Source organism: Anolis sagrei, chromosome 2 (assembly GCF_037176765.1).
Source record: "Anolis sagrei isolate rAnoSag1 chromosome 2, rAnoSag1.mat, whole genome shotgun sequence".
Taxonomy (NCBI): Eukaryota; Metazoa; Chordata; class Lepidosauria; order Squamata; family Dactyloidae; genus Anolis; species Anolis sagrei.
Window position 1 is genome coordinate 180,569,855 of NC_090022.1, and position 19,577 is coordinate 180,589,431.

Consider the following 19,577-nt stretch of genomic DNA (forward strand, 5'->3'; position numbering starts at 1 on the left):
TTCATCCTGAAGCTTCATCTTTGGGTGGAGCATGGATATGGTTAGCAAGGCCATAACTGGGAATGACATATCCCGAAAACCAATTGAACTGCCACAGAGCTCTATGAATTTGAGATGTTGGCAGCACTCTTCGCTGTAATCTTGGTTGGTTTTTTCTCACCATTCACTTAACTGGAAGTAGAAGCCTATTCCTTACTCTTGTCTTTTGGAATGCTGTATATCCCCCCTCGGAGTGGCCTTTAATGGATTTTCTGAACACATACATTTTTCCATACTCTGATAATTTGGGAAGGGGAGATCGAACAAGAAATTATACTGGTTTGTTGGCTGCTGGCCCAAGACCGGATTGTGGTTTGGAAATAGGGCAAAGCTAGCATTGTTTGCTTCAAAATGTTTACTCTGAGTCTGATGCTTAGCAGTCAAATGTAATAGCCAAACATACACATGCATTCATCATTGTGTGGCTTCACATTGTATCCAACCTATGCCAACCCTAAGGAAATCCTTGGCAAGGTTTGGTCAGAGGGGATTTGCAGTTGGGGAAGAGAGAGTATGGCTTGCCAGTGGGTTTCCAAAGCTGAGCAGATATTCATACCTTGGTCTCCCAGAATCTTCATCCAGTCTTCAACCACTACACCACATTGGCTCTCAAATATATGCACTATGATGCCATTATTAGGAAAACAACCCTAAACAGCGAATGGATGGATGGTTGCAAGTACAATACACTGTAGTGTAAACATGTTTCCCATTGTAATAAAACATCTGAGGTCAATTCACATACTGGCAGTTCTCTTTTTAAGTGCATCATGATTGAATATTTTTGTATGCAAATGAAAACTGTAATGTATAAATACCACAAATGTTTGTCAAAGGTTCACTCACCTCAGAGTTGGGATTGGCCATGGTTCTCTGACAGGTAAACATGTGGTGCCAAAATGCTGATTTACCAGAATATAATCTGCAATGTATTCCTAACGTATTGCTATAATGATTCCAAGTACACTATGTAGCGTCCACCCAACACATTATTGAACATAGTAGGAATGGTTGTTAAGAATGTTTTTCCCCAGAGGTATAATGACCTCAGATACATTCCGATCTATATAAATGCAAGTGCAGAACATCCAGGACGTTAGTATATTGTCACTGGATTTCTCTCTCTCGTTGAATCTAATTTCTTCTCCTGTTATGTCCTTTCTTAAGGAAAAGTAACCCTTCACTTTCATTTAAAGTAATTTCAAAAATCATCCCAATTGCTACCAAGGGATACATGGTTGCATCAACCATGTTAATTATAGCTTATTTCTTGTCTCCTGGTGCCTTGGGGATGTAAACAAGTCTGTCTTTCAGGCAGCACACAGGCAGTGAATGTCTGTCACAGACTAAGAGTGGCTGTCTTCTAAAGTGCTATGTTTTCCTTGTTGACGCAAGACGTTTCATTTCTCACCCAAAGAAGAAAAGTTCCATATGGAGTTTTAGTAAATAATAAAGGCTGAGGCAAATCATACACAAAGTACAACTTCACTTTCCCTCTAAAGGCAGATGACTATCAGAGATATGCATGTTGAAAAATCTACATTGACAACCTTGAGTTCCAAATCCACATAGGTTTAATAGGTAAACAAACTGAAAATCAAGAAGAAACTCTGAATCATCTTTCTCCTTAACTGAAGTATACTAATTGTACATGGAAATGCAGTAATTGTGACAATCTGGGATTGTTGTGGCACCAAAGAGAAGATATGACTGACCCCGTGAGTATAGCATGCTTTCTTTGTGTATAAATTAGGTAAAGACTACTAGTGGCTCTGTTTTACTTAATGGAGATTCAGATCCCTTATGCAATGTCCTCTATACATTTGGGGAGTAAAGGCAATGTCTATTCATACCTCTATTTCACATGCAACTCTTTTTTTGTGGCAGAACTTCCACTGGATTGGGGCCTCTGTGGGAAGTATTTAATAGTTGCTGTGAAGCAAGAAACGCCTTTGCTTTCACCATAAACTCAAATATGTCATAATGCCAATTTTTTTTCAGAGAATTAGCAGTAAGTGCTATATCCCATTATCTTACCAAAAAGCACTTCGTTGCGTGAATTTCAAAAGGTGGGCTGCAATTTTCCCTTTGAAATTTGTATTTTAAAAAATTAACTTGTCAAGCAAAGTAGCAAAGATGTATAGCAGATATAAATTTTTGCTATGCAGAATATGGCATCATGAAATTCCATTGTCCATTGTTTTATTCTCAGCTCCTCAATATGTGTATATATGGATTGCCTCCCAAGTGCTTGACCTAAAGTAACCTGTTTCTGGATAGCTTATAATGTACGATTTCTAAAATACTTACTGTACGTTATGTTCAGATACATAGATGTCTGAAACCTATAAATAGATCTCTGTCTACACCAGTGGTTCTCAACTTGTGCGTCCCTAGAAGTTTTGGCCTTCAACTCCGAACAGATGGTAAACTGGTTGGGATTTCTGGTAGTTGTAGGCCAGAACACCTGGAGATCCACAGGTTGAAAACCACTGGTCTACACCATTACCCTAAAAAAACTTCTTGCATCCTGGTGGTAGCACAGAATTGAGCAGTAAGTTATGTCAGGAAGACCTTTCTCCCCACTTCAACAACACTAAGGGCACCCCCCCCCCCAAAGACCTCAGATACTCTCAGAGGGGGTAGTGGTTGCCCAGTGAGGACAAGCAAGTAATAAACTCTCTGATGCTAGTGACTTTCATCCATTCCTTGAGACATTTAATCTTGACCTTGCATTGGTGACAGAAGCCTAGGGCCTTTTCACACTACACAATTATTGTACTGTGATTCCCCCATAACAGCCATAATTTCATCCTGTGAAGTCCTGGGATTGACACATTAGAGCCGGATAAATTCTATGTCAGAGACCTTCTTTAGTGCCGCACAAACTAAAAACAACAACAGAATTCCATAGAAGGCTGCCATGGTTGTTAAGGAACCCCAACAATAACTGCTTTGAGTCCTGGTTTTGGAAGAAAAGCAGGGAAATAAGTAAATTAACTGTATCATTGTATGAGGGATCATAGAACTGTAGAGTTGGAAAAGACCACAAGGGTAACCCAGTCCAACCCGTTGCCGAACAGCACATGCCAAATAATGTGTTTCCATATATGCTTTGCCTTGGATGTTCCTCCATGTTCTTCAGCAGACAGATTTTATTTTCACCTCAGTTGTTACGTAAAGATACTTCTCGTTGCAGTTGGTGTTACGTTTACTTTCCTCCAGGCATAATATTTTAGGTTCTATTTACTGAGACCAGTTTGCTTTCATTAACATTTCTCCAATATATATCCCCATCGGGAATGTCAGGACATTCATTTGGCAGAACTAAACATACAGCGGCTATTGCAGTGGACTTTAAGAAATGTCTCCTACTGCCTCCAGAAGTGAGCTCCTTCTCAGTATTATGGCAATTTATTGAAAAATACCGCAATCAAAGGCATTCAGAATCCCATGGAAAAGACCCTTGCCTTGGTGATCATCTTCCCCACTGCCTTCCCATCTCAGTAAATATTGATGTTATAGTGCCTTCAATAGGAAGACTTCTTTTCAAAATAGGCATACATGCTACAAAGCATTCCCTTGGCTGAAAGCATAGCGTGATCCCAATATGCACGTCAGCATCCATTCTCCACAACAGGGAAGAACCTTTTGTGTTGGCTTCTTTATGTGTCCAACAGAGTAAGACTTTATAGAAGCGAATGGGAAAGCCATTTAAGGTAAGGATGCCACAGGATTTTTTGATGCAACAAGATCTCGGTGTAAGGAAACAGGCTGTGGACAGAGTAGCCCCAAACTTGCCATTTTGTTCTGTTTTTAGATGGATCATGAAGACTAGATTGTTCTGCTAAGCTTGCCATTGTTTCTGGTGACATGATTTGATTTGATTGTAAAATGTGTAGCTACTTTTTTCCACACTGTGTTCAGATGTACAGTCATCCACATTCACTGCAGTTAGGAACACAGGGGTCCCATGAAAGTGAAAAAACTGAATACCTAAATTACTACTTTTTTACCATATTGAACCCTTCTCCAGGAATTTTCAGGTCTTCCAGCCTGACTTTATGGTGGAATTCCATTGCAAGCTGACCACAGAAATGCACTGGAGGACCTAGAGATTCCTAGAGAAGCATTCCGTCTAGAAATCTCTAGGTCCTCCAGCATGACTGGAGGAAGTTGACCACAGAATCACACTGAATGTTTTAATCAAACCTGAGTAATCCATAAAAGTCAAAGCTGCAAATATGAAAGGATGACTGTACTTGATTAATTATTTTTATTTTTTAACCAAATTCTGTGTATGACCTTCAGTGTCCAGAAAATGAATTCATGCTTCCGTCAAACGAAAGAAATAAAATGGGTCCATGTATATACAGGCTGAGTATCCCTTATCTGAAATGCAGGGGACCAGAATGTTATGGATTTAGGTTTTGTTTTTGTTTTTTTGGGATTTTAGAGTACTTGTATTTACATATTTGTGCATAACAAGATACCTTGAAGATAGGGACCCAAGACTAGGCATGGAAATTACTTAAATTTTATATATATCTTATACACTTAACCTGAAGGTAATTTTATACACAATCTTTTTAATAATTTAGTTGTACACTGAACGATCAGAAAGCAAAGGTTTCATGATCTCAACCACTCATGGAGACAATTTCAGATTTTAGAGTGTTTTGGATTCTGGGATTCTGGGTAAGGAATGCTCAACTTGTACTGATTTGTTCATATTTCGTCTGCCATCCTTAAGAATCATGAGTGTGATGGAGAGGTAGGGCCCAAATCCCGCTTAAGGCTAATAGCATGTTCAAGCCTACCCAGACATTTCTGCTAAAGATTTTGGAAAGCAAAGTGCTTGAGCATATCCCCTAATATCTCACAGAAGAAAACCAGGAAACATATGGCCAAGTAACATGAGAGAGGTCATGGTGGCAAAAGTTATGAATGCAGATGAATGCACAAACTAGGAGAAGTTTCAGCAGTTTTCCTTTGCCTGAGGCTACTGGGAAGGGACAGATTTCACTTCTCCAGTTCTGCACTTGGATTTCAGTTTGCAACAACAGATAAACTGAGGACAAAGGGTGAAAGCGGGGAGGAGGAGAGACAAATGTGGACATTTGAAAAGCAGCTTAAAAAGTGGGAAGACAGGTTTAAATTGGGCTGACCATGCCAAAGCAGGACAGTTGGAGAGTATGTTGTAGCCAACCAGAGCATACTGTTTCATCATCTGGGCAGAGACCACTAGGGGGCATTAGACAGAGAAGGATGGTCCATTTTATGGGAGGTGGAGGGTGAGTTGAAGTAACCCCCCCCCCCCCCGTTTTTCTGTTATTCCCACCACCCATGTCATCATGGTGGAAACAACTCTTGTTTATGATATGGCAAGGGGGGAGGGGGAATAACTAGCAAAAATGGGGGAAATGGTTTTCCTCCTTCAACTCCCTCTTTGTAAAATTGACTATTTCTCTCTCTCTCTCTCTCTCTCTCTCTCTCTAGCACCCCCTAGTGGCCTCCACCCAGATAATGGAATAGTACTAAAAAGAGCTGCACTTAAGTACTGGATAGTTAATAGGCATGGGCAATCCATGGTTCTAAATGGTTCTAAAGTACTTACAAAACTAGGGGGTGCTGGTGCTTTGCTTCTACAGTGTTGCTGAAGTTCTGGTGGTGAAAATTTCAGAACTCTAACAAAACTTTCAAAATTTAATTATTATTTATTGATGATTTTTATGACAGAACCAATTAGGAACTGCCATTTATAATGAAATTTTGAAAGTTTTGTTAGAGTTCTGAAATTTTCACTACCAGAACTTTAGCAACACCGTAAAAGCTAAGCACCAGCGCCCCCTAGTCTTCAGAGCGGTATTACCGACCAACTTGTGCAACATCCAAAGAAGTACTTATGCAAATACAACTCCCAATTACACTGCTGTAACGGATTCCAGCCTAGGGTGTCAGCTGAAAAAAATCATTTTTTGATTTGTTCAACAGAATTCTGAAAGTGGGAATAGTGGATTGCTAGTAATGTATGCTAAAAATGTGAGAGTTGGCATTGCAGAGCATTTATGCCATTGGCAGCACTGTTAAGGTGCCAGAACCTGTCCAGGACCCAGCGATTCTTAGTATGGTATGTCAACGGAAAAAAACCAGAAATATATTCTTTGTGTGATGCAAACCAAAATGTGTAAATACAAAAGGAAACTCTTGGTAAATGCAACAAAAGCCACAAAACTCAGCTCAAGATGAAGAGACCTTAATATTCTCAGAACTCAAAATACCAACCAATTTTGGAACCTGTTGTATGTATTTATGTTAGGTCTTCAATTTGCATTTTCTGTGTATCAAGCTGTCTATCGCTGCATACAGACACTTATTTTATAACCTAGACTTCAGTTGCCTGTAAATTGGGTCTCCCACTTAAAGATAACCTTTTAGGCCTTGACTGGGCAGGCAAGGCTTCCAGAATCAACAACGAGTTTCTGTGAATTAATCTCAAGAAGGGAAACTTTAGCCCTTTGTGCAACTATAGCATTGTTAGATTAATATGCACTGCATTATGTTTTTTGGAAAGAGGCACTATGTATGCAGCCAATTAGTGGAGATCACAGAGAGTGCACTAAAATTGGGCTGAACATACAATTACACAGCAGACTTTTCAAGGTATTCTATTGTTAAATTCTTTTTAGGTCATATATTGCATTACAGTAATGCTGATCATTTAATTCCTGCCTCATTAATATGCTTTGCACTCTAAATTGGATCCAGAGAGCAAGAAATATCACATAAGTTATTATTACTCCTCCCATAATGAGACACAAAATCTCCCACCACAATTTTGTCTTTTGGGAATATTCTGAATGCCCTGGTTATGCCCAAACTACCAAACATGTGCCTTGGATTGCGAGATCTAACCAGTCCATACTTCAGGAAATAAAGCCCGACTGCTCACTGGAGGGAAGGAAATTAGAGGCAAAGATGAAGTACTTTGGCCACATCATGAAGAGACAGGAAAGCTTAGAGAAGACAATAATGCTGGGGAAAATGGAAGGAAAAAGGAAGTGGGGCAGACCAAGGGCAAGATGGATGGATGGGATCCTTGAAGTGATTGGATTGCCCTTGAAGGAGCTGGGGGTGGTGATGACCAACAGGGAGCTCTGGCATGGGCTGGTTCATGAGGTCACAAAGAGTCGGAAATGACTGAGCGAATGAACAACACCAAACATGATTTAACACCTGTCATCCTGCACCTCAAATGTGGCAACATGTAGTCCTTGGGACCCCTAAGTGCAGGCATGAGGCTCTTTCAAAGTTCTCCAAATCCACAGACTAGTGTTTCATGGGGATTTTTATTTGCCTGAAAACTACACAATAATTGTCCAGACTTCTGTGACGTGCTTCTCTTGATTCTCTAAAGCCCCCAAACTTCCCCGAACATCAAAGTGATTGTAAACTTGGCTGAAAACTGGCCAAATTGGCAGTCAGAAGTGACATCACAACACCCCTGATGCTCTGACATGTGAGGGTGTCATCTGCCAATTAGGCATACAGTAGAAAAATATGTATTTATTTGCTTAATTGATGCCCCACTTTTCTCAGCCCCGTGGTGTCTCCCACGTCATCTGTGCAGGTGTCTATGTTGTACATGCACCAAATGATTTGTGGTATCTCTGTCTTCAGAAAGCCTTCCAAATAGTCCTTTTTGCCAGCTTGTCTGAAGTCCAACCCTGTTTGCTGGTCTCAGAGCCACGATCCCACACCCAAGTAGCCCTAAGCAGTTACGTGCCCACACACTTTATTTTTTTTTAAGTCACAAATAGTATTAAGTCTTAAAATAGTGGAATTTTCTTCTGATTGTAAGAGAGGTTCTGGCAGGCTGAGTGGCGATATCCAACTACTTTAATAAAAGATGAAATATTTCCCCAAGCTAATGTCAACTTTGTAGTTGCCCCTGGTAAATAAAGAATGGGGGAGGTATAATTTTACAGACAGAAACACAACTTCTGACATCCTTAATCATCATAACCAATTATGAGAGATAATGGGAATTACAGTTCAACAAAATTTGGAGGCCCAAATATTCTCCATTGCTGCTCAGCATGCGCTTTAGAAAAATGAGACTTTGAGGAGGCGGCAGTGTTTCAACTAGAGAAGTAGCTAGAGCCTTGCGTAGGTGCAGTTGAATCATTTCTCTTGATGTTGCTCAAATGCCTTCTTCAATGCAGCAAGTCATTTGGTAAGCACACACCCCACTATCCTCCATCCCTTTTGACTTGGAACATGGGGAACCAACCAGAAATCACACAATGTTTGCAGTGCCCTCTTTGCAAGTATAGGATCCAGCACACCTACCCTGGCATATATTGATACTGCTAAAAAATAATGGCATATTGAGCAGTATAATTTCACCACCGTCAGCATTTCCTTGTACTGTGATATCTCAATGGACTCAATGGACACAAGAAGTAGGTCATAAAAGTGGGCACAAAGTAGCAGAACATTGCAATGTGTCGAAGAGAACTTTTCCATCCCAGTGTTATCCAAAGCCTTGACTTATTATTATTATTATTATTATTATTATTATTATTAATCGTTGGGTTGTTGTAAGTTTTTCAGGGTGTATTGCCATGTTCCAGAAGCATTCTCTCCTGTTGTTTCGCCTGCATCTATGGCAGGCAACCTCAGAGGTTATTTATTTATCGTATCAGGAGCAAACCAAACAGTTGTATTGCATTTTTTAACAAACAAACAAAACACAAAGTTTGCAAGCTTGGTAGTTGATTAAATGTCCTTTAACCATTAGCTGGCCACTGGGAGTGCCTCTGGTCAGGGGCGGCTCAACCCATTACGCAAAGTAAGCATTTGAAGTATAGTTGATTTGCCCAGGGGCGCTCTTGAGGTGCTCTTGGGGAAAAACAGACCTTGACATATGCGAGTTGTAGTTATTGAGATGTTTAGTTAACCTAAAATCAAAGAGCATTCTGAACTCCACCAATGATGGAACTGAACCAAATATGGCACACAGAACTCCCACAACGATCAGAAAATATATATCAATGATTGATTGTGGGGGAGGGCACGCCAAAATACTGTTTGCTTACCATTGAAAATTACCTAGGGGTGCCTCTGCCTCTGGTATTACTATGAAAAGGTCCTCCATTGTGCATGTAGGTTGTGAGATCAGGAGAGAATGCTTCTGGAACATGGCCATACAGCCCGAAAAACTTACAGCAACCCAGTGATTCTGGTCATGAAAGCTTTCAAGAACATATTATTATTATTATTATTATTATTATTATTATTATTATTTATAATGCACTCAAATACATCACATGTCACATGTTCCACCAACTGGTAGTAGCATTATTTACAGATGTTCACTCATTGAGTTGTCCCCTCGCCAGATGAAATAAATCGTCTACATGGTGGCCAGAATATGGATTACACATCTCACTTCCACATATACTTTGCCAAGAGTGGGTGGACAAAATGCATCTCCCTCTTGGCTGGAGAATAACATCGCCCTGTCTTCAACTACATTCAGGGGTCAGCATTACAAACTGGTGATGCCTAAGAGCACAATTATTTATAAAAGTTGTTACAGCTGGCAATTTTAACACATTAGAAAATATCTTCGCGTTAAACTCTGGTTTGATTCTATAAACAGGTATTACCCCAAAATGTTTCAGGCACTGAACACTGAGTCCAGAGGTCTGTTCAAATATCTATATATAGCTGACCTTCTGGCAATCAAGGAGGATATGATGTTACTTAAGTGGCAATAGGAGTTGCCGTGGCTTAATGCTCTGGCTCAGCATCCATACAAGTCTCCCATGGGTTCCGAGGCATGCGAGGCAAGGAGATGATGAGGAGAGCAACTCCACAGAGAAAGAGCAGGATGAAAGAAGTACAGGCACAGACAAAAGACCAGGAGTAGTAGTACTCAATCCAGGCAGTATCATCGCTGTCCACCATCTTCTTCACAGATTGCCTCATGACTTCCACAGATACAATAATACACAAGCCTGGAGGGTGAAAAATAAAAAAAAGTATGGCTGAAAAAAGGTATCTCAGAATCACTACCTTAGGTTTCGTGATTTACCTAAATCCCAGGTTTCTTTCCTGACTGATTTGCATTGCTGGGATGGTATAGCACCATGGCGGATCTAGTCTACCATTCCAATGGAAGGTTCACTTACTGGACATAAAGTCAACAGGCATTTCCCCCTATTTTTTCCGTCCCCCCCCCCCCCATGTTGTCATTGTGGAAACAACCCTTGTGTATGACATGAGAAGGGGGAGGTGGGATATTGAGCAAAAATGGGGGAAATGGTTTTCCTCCTTCAACCCCCTCTTTGTAAAATTGACTATTTCTCTCTTTATAGTGCCCTCTAGTGTCCTCCACCCAGATAATGGAACAGTACCAAAAAGAGCTACACTTAAGTACTGGGTAGTTTACTGTTGCCCAATGCACTGAACGTGGTCTCGGAGAGGTATTAGCAACCAACTTGTGCTGCCTTTCTTTTAGAGGAACACACAATCCCAATTATATATTTCTGCAAACTAACTTTTCTTATGCCTGGCTAATAACTCCCAGAGAATGAAATGAACCATGGCAATCCATTGAAGATGTGTCCTGCTGCAACACACAGAACCAACAAGGTAATTTCACAACTGGAGTCATACCCTCCCCTGACACATTAATAGGGGTGAAGAAAGTAACTGTATCTTTGTTGGGAAACCTGTCCAGTTTTCCTCTTTGGTCATTCCCATCCATTTTCAAATGTGATGCGTACCATGACATTAATGTTGCAATATCTGCACAGGATGGCCTACCTGAAAATGTATAAAACATGGAAGCTGGCCTCTGGAGATAATCCATCTTTTTCCTGAAGGATAGCAGGACAAGAATCGTTCCAATGATGGAAAAGACGACACTGAAGATGGCAATGGCAGCTGCAGAAATGCTGTATTCTGGCAAGAGAATACAGCAGATTTGAGTCAGTACTCTGAAGGATATGCAAGATCTCATTCCCTAGAAATGTCACCTGATGGAATTCCAGGAAATGCTTCCTATTGTTGCTCTTGGAATGGCCTTTTTCTCCGTCGACTGGGTTCGTACAGTGCATGACAACCAAAACAAAGAAAATTGCGTCTTACCTCTTTGAGTTGATACTTCAAATATTTCCGTGCTCTCTCCTGAGACAAAGTGTGTGAAATATGAACAGTTGCGTTCTGGAAAAAAAAACAAGCAGAGATGAAGGCAAAATGTTAGCCGATTTCCTTCATTATTTCGTTCTTGGCTGTGAGTTAAAACAGAGTGGGGGCTTGAAAAATACACTGCAACATCCAATGGATGTATGTTTTCTCAGAAGTTAATTCACGCAGTTACATTGTCTAAGTAAACAGGCATAATTTTGCAATTTTAAAGCATTGTTTGCTCATTCATTTCTCTTCTTCAGAATGTGGAAAGGTAATGTTATGTGGACAACTCCTAGCCAATGAAGGGTCCTCAGACAGAATGATATATGCTACATATGATTGTGAAACATGTAATCCAAGAAAAGTAACTTTCCCATGTAATCCAAGAAAAGTAACTTCAATATAAGATACTACATATGAGGGATTTATATATACTAAGTGCCTGTTTGGATACTGGACTATGGGACTACCTGTAAAAGAAAGGAAGCAATCTGGACTCTTTCTTGACTCCTTCTATATACTGGTTATATATAGGAACACAGGAGATGTTGTCTACTGTTTTCATGCTACTGGTCTGCCTATACCAGTGGTTCCCAACCTTTTTTTGACCAGGGACCACTTTGACCAGGCACCACGCTCCAACATTAGTACCAAAAGGGTTACGAATCGGTTTTTGGTCAGCTGTAGATTCAGTTTGGTTATTTGTGATGCTGATTCAGAAAATTGCATTTGATAGACATCGGTTTTAGTTCTGGTACAGAACATATGCCATCGAGTAGTCACCATCTGCTCACCCACAGAAAACCATATTTAATAATCTAGAGCTGATATGGTAGTAGAAATCTTTTGTGGGTAGTCAACATCTCACCTCTTGATATCCTCGTTGCCTTGGTACTATAAGAGGGTTTCATGAGACTAGTCACTCTCATTGCCATGCGATTTCAAGGCAAGGGTGCAGTCATGGTGAGGTCGCGGACCATATTTTCATTCTTGCGAATCACTGGTGGTCCACGGACCACAGGTTGAGAATCACTGCCCTACACAAATGCTCTTGGCAATGACTGTAAACAGCTCTTTGGGGTTTTGGGCAGGATTCTTCCTACCATTTATTTATTTATTTATTTACAGCATTTTTACCCCGCCCTTTTCAACCCCCCGGGGGGGGGGGGAGACTCAGAGCAGCTAACAAAGGCAACAATTCGATGCCACAAATCAATAACACAGTATAAAACCATAAATACATACAGAGTTAAAGCAATAGCAATTAATTATAACCAAATTATCATAACAATCATTAAAACAATACTCAGTCTACAAACCCATTGATAGAACAATAAAACCGTATCCTCATATATATCGTCTTGCCAATCCATTTCCAGTCCAAGTGCTGCTTTATGTTTATTGTCCAAAAGCCTGGTCCCAAAACCAAGATTTTAATTTCTTCCTGAACGCCAGGAGGGATGGGGTCGATCGTATTTCATTTGGAAGTGCGTTCCATGGGCAAGAAGGCCCTGTCTCTCATCCCCACCAGCCGCATTTATGATGTTGGCAGGAGTGAGAGCAGGGCCTCCCCGGATGATCTTAAGTTACGAGGTGGGACGTAGAGGCAGATGCGTTCGGACAAGTAAGCTGGGCCAGAACTGTATAGAGCAGGGGTCCTCAAACTAAGGCCCAGGGGCCTCCAAGGTCATTTATCCGGCTCTCACTCGGGGTCAACCTAAGTCTGAAATGACTTGAAAGCACACAACAATAACAACAGCAGCAGCAGCAGCAGCAATCCTATCTCATCAGCTAAAAGCAGGCCCACACTTCCCATTGAAATATTAATAAGTTTATATTTGATAAAATTGTTCTTCATTTTAATTATTCTGTTGTTTTTAAGTGTTTATTTGCACTACAAGTAAGATATGTGCAGTGTGCATAGGAATTCATTCATTTTTTTCAATTATAATCCGGCCCTCCAACAGTTTGAGGGACTGTGACCTGGCCCTCTGTTTAAAAGGATGGTGGACCCTTGGTATAGAGCTTTATAGGTCAAAACCAGCATTTTAAATTGAGCTTGGAAGTGGACAGGCAGCTAGTGGAGCTGACACAACAAGGGGGTGGTATGCTCCCTGTATGTAGCTCCTGTTAGTAATCTGGCTGCCGACCATTGGACTAACTGCAGTTTCCAAACCGTCTTCCAAGGCAGCCCCACATAGAGTGCGTTGCAGTAATCTATTTGGGATGTGACAAGAGCATGGCTAGATCAGACTTCCCAAGGAATGGGCGCTGCTGGCGCACAAGTCTTAACTGTGCAAAAGCTCCCCTAGCGACCGCCAAAACCTGGGGTTCCAAGCTCAGTGATGAATCCAGGATCACTCCCAAGCTGTGAACCTGCGTCTTCAGGGGGAGTGTAACCCCATCCAACACAGGCTGTAACCCTATGCCCTGTTCAGCCTTTTGACTGACCAGGAGGACCTCTGTCTTGTCAGGATTCAGTTTCAATTTGTTAGCCCTCATCCAGTCCGACACAGCAGCCAAGCACCGATTCAAAGTCTGGACAGCTTCCTTAGTAACAGGTGTGAAGGAGTGACAGATTTGGATGTCATCTGCGTACAAATAGCATCTTACTCCAAAACTCCGAATGATCTCCCCCAGCGGCCTCATGTAGATATTAAATAACATTGGGGACAATACTGAACCCTGTGGGACTCCACAAGACACCAGGAGTTGGGCCTCAGAGCTTGTATGTGGAAAGCATGCCTCTGCTATTTTTTTTGGTCGTGTCTCTGCTATTGAGCTACAGCTCTTCTACAAAAATCTTTTGACCAAGACCATAATATTGCAGGCAACCACATGGAATCACTGTTAGCATAAGAAGAGTAAGTATAAACAGAGGCCAAGCCATCCAAACACTTTCCATTTTAGCAGATGAATGGCTCATAATGCCTGGCTGAATGGTTGTGGGCAGTACTCTATCTGGAGTGTGTAAACTCTTAGAGAAAAGGGGGAAAGTAAGTGGGAATGAGTCACATGCATAGAGATTTAGCAGACCATGTTCTGATGTGTCAACCCTAATTTGGAGGGATGTTGCACATACAGTGAGGTCTCTCAAACAAAGCTTAACTGGGAATGGTCTTTTGTCCTGTGATCCTTTCTATATAAATAGAAAAATAATAATCTTAAAATGGTGGAGAAAAATATATGCATCATAAATTAAGTTCTGGAACTAAGTCCTGCAACATAGCATAAATATCTGCATGTGGACCAACAATACACTGGGCCAAATTCACCTCCCTTTGATTACCAAAAAGCACCATCCACATTTGTGTGTATGTGCTTTCAAGTCACCTGTCAAAAGGCTGGCCAAACAGAAGATACACAGATCTATATGGATTCTGGATCCACCATTCTTTTTTTTTCTTTTTTTTGAGGAAGATAATATAAAAATCTGTAATCAAATGTAACTATACATCTGCTGGAACGATCATATAAAAAGTTGTTAATTACATTCAAGTCAATTTGACTGAAGCTGACAATAAGAATGAGAGAACTCCCAGGGCCCTTCCAGACAGGCCGTATATTCCAGGATCGGATCCCACGTTTTCTGCTTTAAACTGGATTATATGAGTCCGCACTGCCAGATAAACAGAAAACCTGGGATCAGATCCTGGAATATAGAGCCCGTCTGAAAGGGCCCCTAGTCATCCTATTATCAGTAGCTCTGCTCAGATCTTACAGACTTAGGTCCCATCTATATAAAATCCATATTATCTGCTTTGAACTGGATTTTATAGCAATGTAGACTCATATAATCCAAAGCAGAGAATGTGGATTATCTTCTTGATAATCTGGATTGTATAGCCATGTAGAAGGGGCCTCAGGGCCATGACTTTCTTGATTGAGTGTATCCACTTGGAATGTGGATACTGCACTTCACTTTACTAAGCATTATCGTTTTCTAGTGAATCATTATATCTTCCAAAGATGTAATACATTTATATCATACATAATGGAGCCCCCGGTGGTGCAGTGGGTTAAACTGCTGAGCTGCTGAGCTTGTTGACCAAAAGGTTGCAGATTCAAATCTGGGGAGCAGCGTGAGCTTCTGCTGTCAGCCCCAGCTTCTGCCAACCTAGCAGTTTGAAATCATGCAAATGTGAGTAGCTCTGGTGGGAAGATAACAGTGCTCCATGTAGTCATGCCAGCCACATGACCTTGGAGGTGTCTATGGACAACGCTGGCTCTTCGGCTTGGGAATGGAGAGGAGCACCACACCTCAGAGTCAGACTCAAATAGACTTAATGTCAGGGGAAAACCTTTACCTTATCATCTATATAAATAAAAATGCAATGTTCGTTTGTGTGATTAACATAACTCAAAAACTACTGGATGAATTTTCACTAAATTTGGTCACAGGACACCTACTAACCCAAGGAGTGACCATCACTCAAAAAATTGATTTTTGTCATTTGGAAGTAGTAGTTTCTGAGATTTATAGTTCACCTACAATCAAAGAGAATTCTGAACTCCACCAATAATGGAATTGAACCAAACCCGGCACGCAGGACTCCCATGACCAACAGAAAACACTGGAAGGGATTGGTGGGTATTGGCCTTGAGTTTGGGAGTTGTAGTTCACCTACATCCAGAGAGCACTGTAGACTCAAAAAATGATGGGTATGGACCAAACTTGGCACGAATATTCCTTATGCCCCAGTATGAACACAGATGGAGTTTGGGGGAAATAGACCTTGACATTTGGGAGTTGTAGTTACTGGGATTTATAGTTCACCTACAATCAAAGAGCATTCTGAACCCCACTGACAACAGAATTGGGGCAAACTGCCCACACAGAACCCCCATACTTAAGGCCATCCAGTCCAACTCCCTTCACCAGGGCAAGAAAACGCAATCAAAGCCCTCCTGACAAAGAGCCATCTGGCCAGAGATATAGATATATATGATTCACACATACACACACACACACAGATATAGTATCATAGATTTGAAAGGGACCCCTAAAGAAGGACAATTATATGTTGCATGTTCCAGAGTAGGCAAACTAGACAATCTCCACATCAACACTGACAAAGAAACAGGAAGAAATACTCTTTACCCACAAGCATAATGAAATTACTTATATTAGAAACCAATACTTTCTCATTACCTTATTTTCCAGATCATCAGACTGGGCCACAGCAATGTGTGGCAGGGGATGGCTAGTACACAATATAACCTCAGTTTAGTCATCTCGGCTTTTAGGGATAATTCAGGTCCTAGAATCTATTCAAATACCCAAAAGCCTTTCCCATTGAACTCATTGTGTGCATCCTTGCCAAAAAAAGACACGAATACGACTGCAGCATCAATCAGAGATGAGGAAAGTTACCTTTCTGTGATAAAAAACTAGGGACCAAGCTGCTTGAAGGATTCTACGAATGAAAGTCTAAACAACTAATCTCTGTTGTATTCTGCAATCCGGTGCAGGTAACTCTATACCAGTTAATCCTTTCAGGGAGAAAGCAGGAGGGATTTCAGCATCACTGAATTTCAAACAGGCCACAACTTTATTGAAAGGAAATAATATGACAATTGGGTCAGTGGGATCAGCCGGCTAACTTTGCCATCTGGGCTTTCCACAACCAGGCCCTGCAAATGTAGACATGAGGCAACACGAAAGCAAACTCGGCACTCTACTTAATGGGTGAAAGGACATAGAATTCAGCCTGTTTTCGTCTTGTCCACTCAGTATTATGTGTGTGTGTGTGTGTGTGTGTGGGAGGGGCGGTTGTTAGAGGGAATAGGGTGAGTCATAGAAGTTAAAATAAGACTCTCGATCTGAGACTCTCAACTCCTTGAGGCTGAAATCCTATACTTGGTTAAATGGACTCAATGGGATCTACGTCTGGTAGTAGATATGTATAGAACTACACCCACAAGAGTTGGTTTAAGCCCTCCCAGGAACCTCGTACTCCAAATAGGCGTAGGTCAGATGTTTGAATCATCCCGTTTAGCTTCCTTTCCATTCCACTTTCACTCCCACCAGTCTCTGTATCTCTGCCCAGAGCTAAAACAATTAGCGAAGCATTGCCCCAAAATATCTTTAATCGAACAGATTATCCAATAAATAAGCCAGAAGTAGGAGACCCAAGTTGGAGAAAGGAAAGATGGTTGCAGTAGGGCAGATTTCCAAGGCCAGTCCTCCAAGAAAGGCAATAGCTAAGCTATAAAAACTCACTGTCAGGTTTAAGAGCCCCAGAGATGGGAAGCCATAGAAACAGATAGGGAAAGGGGAGATGGAAACAGCTGCTCTTCCATGCTAGAATGTAGTGGAGACCCTTGGGCCCCTCAAAATAGACCCAGGGAGTGTTGTGTGGCCTGCAGGCAGCACTTGCCCCAATTCACTAGCTATGTGGAAGTGAAGACTTTCAGTAGAAGCAAGTAGACATTCTTCTAACCCAGGGATCCTCAAACTAAGGCCCGAGGGCCAGATACGGCCCTCCAAGGTCATTTACCCGGCCCTCGCTCAGGGTCAACCTAAGTCTGAAATGACTTGAAAGCACACAACAACAACAACAACAACAACAACAACAACCACAACCACAACAACAATCTTATCTCATCAGTCAAAAGCAGACCCACACTTCCCATTGAAATACTTCATTTATATTTCTAAAATTTATTCATTTTAATTATTGTATTGTTTTAAAGTGGGTTTTTTTGCACTACAAATATATGTGCAGTGTGCATAGGAATTCATTCTTTTTTTTTTTTCCAAATTATAATCCGGCCCTCCAACAGTTTGAGGGACTGTGACCTGGCCCTCTGCTTAAAAAGTTTGAGAACCCCTGTTCTAACCTTTTCCATTCTGTGATTCCACAGCCTACAAATCATCGATCACAGACTCCAATTGCCTGGGGAATGCAGCTGGTTCTTTCATACCCTCCCAGATAGGAAGCCATGCCTCAATTTTTTTAGCACCTTGGAGAGCTCTTTTGAAATTTAGACTAAGGATCCTTCCAAACAGCCCTATAACCCAGAATATCAAGGCACAAAATCCCACAATATCTGCTTTGAACTGAGTTGCTTGAGTCCACACTTTGATAATGTGGGATTTCCTGCCTTGATATTCTGGGATATAGGGCTGTGTGGAAGGGCCCTAAGGCCCCATCTACACTGCCATAAAAATACATATTGTCAGCTTTGAACTGGATGAGTAACACTGGGGATGAGTCCTGTGGGCAGAGGCGGCCCTAGGTAATTTTCAACTGTAAGCAAACAGTATTTTGCCGCCCCCCCCCCCCCAACCAATCACTGATATATATATATTCTGTTTGTCGTGGGAGTTCTTTGTGCCATATTTGGTTCAATTCCATCATTGGTGGAGTTCAGAATGCTCTTTGATTGTAGGTGAACTTTACATCCCAGTAACTACAACTCGCATATGTCAAGGTCTATTTCCCCCCAAGATTGCCTCAAGAGCGCCCCTGGGCAAAATCAACTATACTGCAAATGCTTACTTTGCGTAATGGGTTGAGCCGCCCCTGCCTGTGGGATCCCACAGCCTTGGTCAAGCAGGACTCCTCCAATACTAGATTCTGGGACCGGTCCGCGAGGAAGGACCAGAACCACTATAGCACACTGCCTCCTAGCCCCATCTGCTCAAGCCTTCCCAGAAGGATACCATGATAATAATAATAAAACTTTATTTATTTACCGCTCCAACTCCCCGAGGGGACTCAGAGCAGTTCCCAGGTAACATCACAAAACATACAAAGTGAAAACAACATAACCATAAGATTAACAAAACAAAATACAAGCATAAAAATTGTCGCCATAACACACATATATTAAAAGTAATCCTGCCTGTTCAAGGCAATTTAAAAATTTTAAAAGCCGGGCCAAGATTTGTGCAAGCCCCAAAATTCTATTGGGCCCGGGAATTAAGTGCAATGCTATGGCAGGCAACAATAATATTAGGTACGGGTCTGTGGCTGTTCATTCTGGGGCCAATTAGAGGAAATAATCTGGGTAATTGGTAGGAAGAATAAGGCCGTATTCGACAATGTGTAGGGCTGAGTTAGAAATGGTCATTTTCAAAGGCTTGTTGAAACCACCAGGTCTTCAAACTCTTATGAAAGGAGGGGTGGAATGGGGCCTGTCTTATTTCCCTTGGAAGGATGTTCCAGAGACAGGGGGTCACCACTGAGAAGGCCCTCTCTCTAGTCCCCTCCAACCGCGCTTGATATGGTAGTGGGACCGAGAGGAGGGCCTCCCCGGAAGATCTTAGAGCTTGTGCCGGTTCATAGAAGGAAATGCAATCGCGGAGATAGGCGGGGCCCGAACCGTTT

The 19,577-nt window shown here is 41.6% G+C and overlaps 1 protein-coding gene and 1 long non-coding RNA gene across 2 annotated transcripts in view; both read right to left on the reverse strand.

Annotated features, from left to right (window-relative positions):
- Nucleotides 1-7,920: 7,920 nt before the first annotated feature.
- Nucleotides 7,921-19,577, reverse strand: part of LOC137096110 (uncharacterized) — a 244,488-nt gene continuing 232,831 nt past the window's right edge. Inside the window, exon 2 of the long non-coding RNA XR_010909275.1 lies at nucleotides 7,921-8,591. This is a non-coding gene — a long non-coding RNA (uncharacterized lncRNA). The remainder of the gene's footprint in view (nucleotides 8,592-19,577) is intronic.
- CACNG1 (calcium voltage-gated channel auxiliary subunit gamma 1) overlaps nucleotides 7,921-19,577 on the reverse strand; it is a 37,919-nt gene continuing 26,262 nt past the window's right edge. The window contains exons 2-4 of the mRNA XM_060763078.2: nucleotides 11,200-11,274; nucleotides 10,876-11,013; nucleotides 7,921-10,064 (exon numbers count right to left, since the gene is read on the reverse strand). Coding sequence (XP_060619061.2) covers nucleotides 9,838-10,064; nucleotides 10,876-11,013; nucleotides 11,200-11,274 — 440 coding nt within the window. The 3' untranslated portion in view covers nucleotides 7,921-9,837. The remainder of the gene's footprint in view (nucleotides 10,065-10,875; nucleotides 11,014-11,199; nucleotides 11,275-19,577) is intronic.